This window comes from Sylvia atricapilla, chromosome 3 (assembly GCF_009819655.1).
Source record: "Sylvia atricapilla isolate bSylAtr1 chromosome 3, bSylAtr1.pri, whole genome shotgun sequence".
Lineage (NCBI taxonomy): Eukaryota > Metazoa > Chordata > Aves > Passeriformes > Sylviidae > Sylvia > Sylvia atricapilla.
This window is the reverse complement of record NC_089142.1, coordinates 48,486,172-48,495,441: the sequence shown is the minus strand read 5'-3', so window position 1 is coordinate 48,495,441 and position 9,270 is coordinate 48,486,172. Positions and strand designations below refer to the sequence as shown.

The following is a 9,270-nucleotide window of genomic DNA, read 5'->3' as shown; positions in this document are numbered from 1 at the left end:
GGGCGGGGCGCGCCGGGCGGGAAGCGGCTCCGCTGTCATGGTGCTGTGCGACGTGTGCGGGCAGGCGCTGCCCTCCGAGGCGGCGGCCAGGCGGCACCTGCAGCGCCCGTCCCTGTGCCGCCGCCAGCCCCGCAGCCCGCCCCGCGCCGCCGCCGCCAGCTGCGACGAGCTCCGGCGGCACACGGAGACGGCCCGCCCGGAGCCGAGCCCGCCGGGCTCCCGCAGCCCCGGGACACCGCCCGAGTGCCCGTTCTGTGGGGAGACGGCCGGGGGGGAGCTGGAGGAGCATGTCAGGGCGCGGCACGGGCACCTGCTGGGCGCCCCGGGCACGGGTGAGCGGCGGCGGGAGGGAGGGGTTTCTCCGCGGGGATCGGGGCTGAACGGAGAACCGGCCCGGGAATAAAGTCGCAGCTAAGGAAGCAGTTATGTATTTAGATACTGTAGTTTATTCTAGGCATGTTCAGAATTTTATTTTGATTAACTGGCCGAGATGCTGGTAGTTATTTCAGAAACTTAAAGGTGGCATCTCTGCTAGGGGTAATACCCTTAGAAGACTCGTATTTGTGACGCAACAAGCTGCATATGCTGACTAGATAAATGTTGGTTATAATGCAAAATGTGCCTGTGCAGTCAACCACAGTGCACAATCTGTGATTAAACCCTTTTTCTTAACAAGAAAAAACCCCAAGAACACACCCACCCCATCCCCAGGTCGTAGCACTGACAAACATTTTACTTCCATGTGTACAGATAATGCAGAGCTTGAATAATTTACTTGCCTATATGCCACTTTCTGCTTTTTAAATAGTTATATTAAGGTGTTTTGGGTTTTTATGTATTGCGCAATGCATATAATTTTTTCAGAAAACGGTATTTTGCAGTGTGTTCCATTAAATGCTATTGGTGAATTTAAATTATTATTACCACCAAGTTTTCCTCCAGCCAGTCATGAACATTTAGCTGGGACAAATGCCTTCCAGAAACTGCTAACACAGGATATCAGTGCCTGTGTTTCATGGACCGAGGAAGGTGCAGATAAAATCTAGGGACTCAAGGAGAGCAGTAGAGATGGAGTCAGGCACTTGTCTGTGGTTCCCAGTGACAGAACAACAGGCACTGGATACAAGTCAAAATATGAGGAATTCTGTTTAAATGCAAAACTTTTTTTTTTTTTTTTTTTTTTTTTTTTTTTTTTTTTTTTTTTTTTTTTTTACTGTGAGAGTGGTTAAACACTAGAATATGTTCCTCTGGGGAGTTTGTGAAGAGTCTGTACTTGGAATTATTAAAAAAGTAACTGGGAAAAGCTGTGTGTAACTTAACCTATTTAATGTGACCATTCTACCAGGGACTAGAGGATCACCAGAAATCCTTTTGAACTTTACCTATACTGTGTGGTACCCTCAATAATAATGCTAAAACTACTGAAAGAACATTTATCTGAGGAGATACAGGAAGACCAACAAAATAATGACAGCGCTTTCTAGTCTTTCAGCCCAACAACTGCTGTGTTATTACAGGAATGTTAATTTTTTCTGTTAGCAGAACACATCTTCTTATTAATGGTTTGAGATTTCAGACTAAGCGTTTCTTGATACAAATGTTATCATAGCAAATTGGGATCTCTAAGTTAAATGGGGCAGAACTTAATCGAAAGAAGGAAAATATGCCTTAAAATTTTCATGTATTTAGATACAAATTCTTAAGTGGTGAAGGGAGTAACAGCTGTTTAGAATTCACTGCCTTTCACTGGGGAATTTCAGTGGCAATACAAACTTCATTACTGTGTATTTGTCTTGGATTGTATATCAGGGGATGATTCTAGCAAAAAACCACAGGAAATGCATTTATAAAGAAACTGCATTTGTTTTTCAGACACAGGAAATGGTGAACAGCTATATGAATGTCCTATGTGTAGTCTTACCTGTACAAACATTCAGATTCTTGAAGAACATGTGGAGTTACACTTAGAGGAACATAACTTTTCAGAAGGTATGTGAAAGGGTGCAGGCTTGGTAATGCTTGAAAGCATTTGCAAATATTTGCATGTTGTAGTGTAGAATCTCACATAAGATTTAAAATAAAAATTTCTGTATTTAAAGGGAACTTGGACACATGTATAATGAAGTGGTCCTTAACTAAGGTCCTATCACTTGCCCAAGTGCTGTACATAACTACTATCCTAATAAAGAAACTTTTGTCTATGTATGGTTGCTAAGTAAATTAACTGCATGTTAGCCAAAAGAAAAACTTCAAGCAAAAAATGTGTAAAAGACAGTAGTATGATACATTTGTTTTTCTAGCTCCATAGAAGGTTTACATAAATGGATTTTTATAGTGGCATGTTCCACTGTGATGAATTGAGAGGTTATAGCTTATGAAAACTTCAATTTTTTCTCAATTCATATCTGCAGATACTTTCCTGACTCATTAATCATGGTGTTAAAGTAAAAAATCTAAATTGATTTCATTTTCTAACATGGCTAACAGAATCTTAGAGATTCCCTATTCAGTTCTCTGATTGTAAATTTCTGTCACTTCCTTATGACACTTCTTATGACTTCCTTATGTCACTTCCTTATGCTGGCAGTGGTCTTAGATGCTAATAAGTGGCATTAAAGGAACTGTGACTTCTTGCTAGAAGTGAAGTGCAACACAGTAGACAAAAGCTGTCTTCTCAGTGGTACATGCATTATTTGCCAGTAACTGCATAAAGTTTGTCCAAGTCAAGAGTCTGAGTCTTGGTAGACTGAATGTAGTCAGTCCTGTTCAGCCTTCATTTCTAATAGCTCAAAACAACGTGGAGTGCATCTCCTAAAATTAATGCCCAATTGTGTTTATGTATGTCTGCTTAGAAAGGAATCTCTAAAAATTAAACACATGATCCCTCAAAGCATTACTAACCTTCTGACCGAGTCCACTCCCTTTGGAATGTTGTTCTGGGGTAGGTGGAAACATCAGAGATCTAGAACTGGCTCAGCAACTCCAAACTGAGGAAGATGAACGGCAGAGATCGGAAGAAGAGAAGCGAGAGAGGGAAGAATTTAAAAAGCTGCAGGTACACTCTTTTTTCTAAATGGTAAACTTAAAACCAGTTGTTCCTTTAGAAGCTGAGTATCTTGGAATTGTAATGTCCTGGAATGGCCTTACCAGGTTGGATGGTGCAAGCCACACAGTCTGTGTTGAGATAATGGTGCAGGGATGGGTTGGAAGCAAATTCAGTCTCTTGGCAATGCTGATCCTGGCAGAGCGCTGGACATGGCAGCCTTGAGCTACTTGGCTTCACAGCTTTGAGTGGTGCTGGCTCAGGGTGTGGCTGGCTGCTCCCTGTGCTTGCTGTTCTACTCTCCCAGCACACCTGCTGCCTGTGCTCCAGCCAGCTTTAGTGCTCTGCCTTGCAGTGCAGCCTGGAGTATATTCCCTGCCAGGATGCCAAAGGCTCTGAGCATCCTGTCTGTCCTTTACTGGAATACCATCACCTGCTCCAGGTCCTGCTTCCCTCTGCCTCCCATCTCACAGCGCTAGTAACTCACTTCCCACTCTCACTGCCTCTGGGCCAATGGCTCTGCCAAGAGGGAGCAGGGGGATGTGTCTGCTCATTCAGGTGTGATTTTTCTAGTCCCACATTCACGTTTGGGAATGAAGCTTGGTCTTCAGCTCTAAAATAATTGTAATGCTGAAGTTTTTATGTCTCACAATTTTTCAAAGTTACTGATAGTGATTTTGAGAAACTGCATGGAAAAAAAGATGAATTTTTAAAATGTGATTTAAATCATGCACATTCCATCCCTAACAGAGACAGTATGGCTTGGATAATTCTGGTGGCTTCAAGCAGCAATTTCTAAGGAATATGGAAAGAGAAGTTGATAGAGGAAGGATGCTGCCCTTTGAATATCATAAGAGAAAAGCTGACATGATGGAAAGTTTGGCTTCTGGTATAGATGATGGGAAAACGAAGACATCAGGTAAAGATGCTAAAATTACACAACTAAAACTGTACTTTCTAGACCTTGGCTTGTAGTGACCAAATCAGTCTTTAACAAAACATATAATTCATTGTTTACTATTGGTCATGTCCTAGTTCTTAACATTACTTTGTAGATCAATCCAAATTATTATAGTTTTAAAATAACAAGGAAATTAAATCTTGATATATTTTTAATCTGCCTTCTAACTTGCAGGCTGGGGTTTTTTTTTTTTTTGTTTTGTTTTTGTGTTTGTTTGTTTGATTTCTTTTGGAGTTTTTTGTTGTTGTTGTTGTTTTCTTTTGCTGTGAAACTTGGAACCAGGTTGTCTGGTTAAGGGCGCAAATACATGTATCGTATGTAACAGAAGATGCAAATGTTATTACAAGCTGGTTGCCCTTGACTCTGTGCTTGTTGACTGCTTAGTTCTCATTGGTTCCTAATCCAGTGTAGCTGTTCAAATTTACAACAGCTTTTTGTCTTGTGTTTCTGTTAATCGTTATATTGTGTAAGCTGGTTGTAGGTGAGCACAGTGTTCACCTGATTACAAAGCCCAAGAGAGGACTGGGAGGAGTAGACATCTACTTGATACATCTTCTTTTAAATGTTTTATAGTTGGTGCAGAAACACAGGGCAGATGGGTCTCTGCGTGCCTTTCAAAAAGCTCTCGTGTCTTTACTTTCCAAGACCACAACTGAAAGGTCTTTGAGCCTATTGCTAGTGGTTCTGGCTTACAAAATATCTACTTGGTTCTTGACAGGTAAAATGAAATTTCTTCTGTAAAATGGATAGCGTGGAAATAACACATTTAAAGTTTTCGTTCTGGGTAATTATTTAGATTTCAGAGAGGTTCTTAGGAAATCATTTGTGGTGACTATGGAATAATTCTCTTCATAACAGCATGGCGATAAAAGGACTTTGAGAGTTTACATATATGAATTGGAGACAGCATTCCCAAGCATATTTTTTCATGTAACAAAGGAGAACTTGGAATATCCTGCAAGAGGATTATTTTAAAATATTTACAATAATTCTCAAGTTCTGTGCCATTTCTGCCATTCCTTTTTTTTTTTCCCCTCTTAGTTTCTTCAGGAAAAATAAGCTAGGAGGGGCAAAAAGTTTACATAGTATGCATAAGTATTGCTGTGTTTTTAAGATGATGTGCTGGAGGTGGCAGGGGCATAGGAATGCTTTATTGGTGACCTATTTTTTCTGTATTATTGTAATAATTCCTTTGACTATCAGGGTTTGTAATTTAGTCCAAGCTGTTTAATTTAAAATAATCATTGTGTAACAACAGTGATAAAATAGATTTAGTTTTGAAAGCTTCATAGCACATAAATTCATCAAAGACTTGAAATTAAATAGGGGCAATATCCATTACTTTTGTGATTTGGGCTCTAAATGTAATGAAGTGTTAAAACAAGTTGTATTAGTCTGTGTCTGCTCCAAGTTGGGGAAGGAATTTTCTGGTAAATTTAGTAGTTCATTTTACAGGTAAGCTTCATATTTTGTCTCCCTTTAGGAGTCATTGAAGCATTGTGCAAGTACTATCAGAATGAGAACAAAGATGTGAGGCGTGTGTGGCTTTCAGCGGGAGTAGATCACTTCCACTCATCTTTGGGCGACAGAGGCTGGGGTTGTGGTTACAGGAATTTCCAAATGCTCCTTTCCTCACTGTTACAAAACAGCTGCTACAATGACTGCCTGAGAGGTACTAAACAAAATGCTGTTTGTTCCACGTACCTTGGATGACAACCTGCTGAGTGATGTTTTGCCTTTTCATTTACACAGCAAGTCTTCCAAGGTCAACGATGCCTATTAAATGGTTGTTATACCACTGGAACTTACTGTGAAACAGCCAGAGGTGAATACTGGCAAGAAATTATGTGGTTGAAGCTTTACTTTTAGTTTCTTTGTAACATCAACTGCTTGTTATAAAAGAAGCTGAATATTTTTAATTAATAGACTATTTGAGTCACTATAACAACAATTCAAAAGCTTTTCTGTTCCAGATACTACACTAATTCCTAGTATCCCAAAGATTCAGTCCATGATTGAAGATGCCTGGAGAGAAGGTTTTGATCCTCATGGGGCATCTCACTTCAACAACAGATTACATGGTTCCAAAGCATGGATAGGAGCATGTGAAATTTATTCACTGTTAACCAGTCTCAGGATAAAGTAAATATTGATTTTTGTTGTGGTTGTTATTTTTAACTGTTGATTTAAGTGCTGTACCTTTAAAGGTTAGAATTCCCGACTGTGTGATGACAAAGCCACCTTAGTGACTAAATTTAACCATATATATACAGACCTGATTTAATGCAGCACGAAGCTGTGTAACTACTTACCGGTACGTGTAACTACTTATAAGAGGTACATAAACAGAGTAACTGCTTAGATCATTGAGACTTGATGCAGAATTATGCCACCTATGCATCAACTAAAGCACTGATTAAAAAGTTAATTTCTCTGAAAGTTTCTTCTCAAGAAGAATCTGAGTTTCAGCTATTTTCTATAGTTTAGATTCTCTAGTGTACATGCATCACATACAAAAAAATCTAATATTAATTTTCGCAAGTTTCACAAGTGCTTGTTAGGCTGAACAGAGTAGAGCACTTCTTTCTTATGTAATAGATTTTTCACATAGTGTGGGACAGTATATGTTTAATTGCTTTGTAATTATCTGTCCCCTACTCCTGTATTAAAAAATAAGAAAGTAGTAAGGACTACGTGGTGCAGGAGGCAGGGACTCAGAGGTGAAAAACTTGTTTTAACAAGCAGCCTGCTTGAAATTTTATTGGTTTAATTCTCAATGTTTTGTAGGTGCCAAATCATTGACTTTCACAAACCTACTGGCCCTATGGGTACACACCCTCGCTTGTTTGAGTGGATTTTGCATTACTATTCTGCAGATAATGAAGGTAGTGCAAAGGTGGTGTGTACTTCCAAACCACCCATCTACTTGCAACATCAAGGTCAGTGTCACAATATGCTGGTTTCTTTTACTATTCTTTCTCTCTCTTTATGTGTACTGCAGTTCAGAGCAGCATTTTTTAGTTCTTCTTCATTGAAATGAAGGCATGGTTTTATTTCCCCTAATTTTCTTATTTAGTAAGAGCAACATTGACATGTACTCATGTAACTGTCTTAAATTTCGAGTAATGCCTTCCTCCATCTGAAAATCAGTCATGTTACAAGGTTGTGAATGGGATTTATGTGTTTCTGAATTACTGAAACTCTTATTTTGATATTAGGTCATAGTCGTACTGTTGTTGGAATAGAGGAGAAGAAGAACAAAAGCTTATGTTTGCTGCTGTTTGACCCGGGATGTTCTTCCCAACAAATGCAGAAACTGCTGAAACAAAATGGTGATGGAACTGGTCTCAAACTACTTCGGAAATTTGTGGGTAGCCTAAAAGAAAAGCAATACCAAATAGTGGCTGTAGATGGGGTGCTGTCTTTGCAAGAGAAAGCTGTAAGTATCTCACAAAACAGTTTCTGTTTGTGAAAATTTAAGACCATCTGCATCTCTTCTTTGAATGCATATGTACATATGGTTGCATGGTGGATTTTTTGCATCTTTTCACTTTCCTTGATCATTTTCTCTCCTGCTTTCTGCTTTTATAATCCCAGGATATCAAAATCAAAAACATTTTGCATCTAAATGGATGCCAAGTTGTTGCAAACTTCTGGGTCTTGAATGAAGCTTTCAGCTGTTTGCTGATGTACATTAGGCTTTTTTAAACTTTTTATTTTTACAGTGTTTTCTCCTAAATAACTGACCATGAGCATGTAGGTTACTTACAAACACTCATAGTGCAAAATTAGTTTCAGAGGTTTGAGCTGTTGAAATTTTTATAAATCCTATCTGTTTGTTTGACTTTGGGGCATTTTACCTTTTTTAAGACCTTAGAAGTTTTCAGAAGATTGTCAAATACAGCTTTTGTTTCTTAAGCTTTTTCTTTCCTACACTAACAAATTGATTCTGAGGACCTATGTTCCAATTCTGTTGTGTCTTACCAGCACTGTTCAGCATGTTCAAGCTTCAGGACACACTTTTATTTAAACTGAAATAACTGGCAACTGAATCACTTGCTCAACTCTAATGTGTATGTTAAAATGAGGTATTGTTTTAAGTATTTTCTGGCTCTGAATGTCAGAAATAGAACGTCAGTGAAAAATGGCCATTCTCTAATCCTACTGGAAAAAGCCTTAAAGTTCAGGACACAGTGTAAAAAAATTGTTGCTTGGGATTTGGTGAAGGTGATGGTGTTCATTTGGTTTTGGTTTGCCACTTCTTGTTAAAAATTTGATTTTTATTTTAAAATATCAGTTGTTTAGCATGTTGTTTTGGAAGCTCCCATTTAATTAAGATGAAATGTAACCCCTAACACTCATTAAGATTACTAAACTTCTAATTTGGAAGAAGCTCTTTAAAGTGCTGGTTGAGTTCATTGAAATATTCTCTTTTCCTCTCGCCCCATCTGTTTTTAGGCTCGCTGCCGTGCTTCTCAGGTCTTAACAGCAGAGAAGATTCCTTAAAGGATACCTTTGTAACCTACTTCTGGAACTTGCTGGTGCAAAGCATTAAAATTCTGGACTGTGGACCCGAACTTAATTTTTAGACTTAAATTATGTCCTCATAAATTCTTGAGAACTGTGGAGAAGCACAGCACTGGAGTAAACCTGTAGGTTTTCTGTTCAGTCAAAACTCTGGCATCCTGATACAAATGTAACTCTCCAGCACTGCGGTCCTTGTCTTACTAGAAAATGTATTATTTTTTAAGTTGCTTCAAATTAGCAACAACTACTGTCTTGTAGCAAATTATGCACTGTTGTTAATGAGCAGTGGATAAAGATACTTATGCAGCTACTTAATTGGAGTTCTGGTCATGGTTTACCTCTGTAAATGTGTTTATGCTGCCACTGTGACCAGTCCTCTATTTCTTCACGATTCAGTCTGTTCCACCAGGGATTACCAGTAAACTTCTTTTCAATTAGCTGGCTTCTCTAGATGCATCACTTGAACACATGTGCTTAGGAGGTGGATCAGTGTTGGCATTGGCTAAGAGGTCTAAGAAAGCAGTTTCCAAAATAGTGTGTGCTTTAGGTGCTGTGCAAGACAGTCCTTTGGGGTAGTGGAAGAAAATACTCCTTTTGTACCATGAATGAATAAAATTAATATATTTCTTAAAAGTGTTTATTCCATCTTCACCTTTTTTAAAATTTCTATTTTTTGTATGTTTTATAATGTATATCCCAAAAGGACACTGCCTTTTGACTACTGTTTCTTTTGTGCAGG

General features: G+C 38.9%; 1 protein-coding gene and 1 long non-coding RNA gene across 3 annotated transcripts in view; one reads left to right on the top strand and one right to left on the bottom strand.

The window, feature by feature from the left end:
- LOC136359053 (uncharacterized) overlaps window positions 1–9,270 on the bottom strand; it is a 945,479-nt gene that overhangs the window by 579,443 nt on the left and 356,766 nt on the right. The gene's annotated exons all lie outside the window — the stretch shown is intronic.
- On the top strand, window positions 38–9,164 carry ZUP1 (zinc finger containing ubiquitin peptidase 1). Its single transcript, XM_066315286.1, has 9 exons — window positions 38–332; window positions 1,873–1,989; window positions 2,946–3,055; window positions 3,794–3,962; window positions 5,488–5,676; window positions 5,978–6,146; window positions 6,792–6,943; window positions 7,223–7,443; window positions 8,463–9,164. Exons 1-9 carry the CDS (start codon window positions 38–40, stop codon window positions 8,508–8,510), a joined length of 1,470 nt encoding a protein of 489 aa, XP_066171383.1. The 3' UTR covers window positions 8,511–9,164.

What these genes read in the sequence shown, in the direction of transcription:
- ZUP1 (XM_066315286.1), top strand. Translation starts at nt 38, where the DNA reads ATGGTGCTGTGCGACGTGTGCGGGCAGGCGCTGCCCTCCGAGGCGGCG. An exon ending in CTACAATGACTGCCTGAGAG is followed by an intron (nt 5,677 to 5,977) that starts GTACTAAACAAA and finishes TTTCTGTTCCAG; the next exon opens with ATACTACACTAATTCCTAGT. An exon ending in TGTCTTTGCAAGAGAAAGCT is followed by an intron (nt 7,444 to 8,462) that starts GTAAGTATCTCA and finishes ATCTGTTTTTAG; the next exon opens with GCTCGCTGCCGTGCTTCTCA.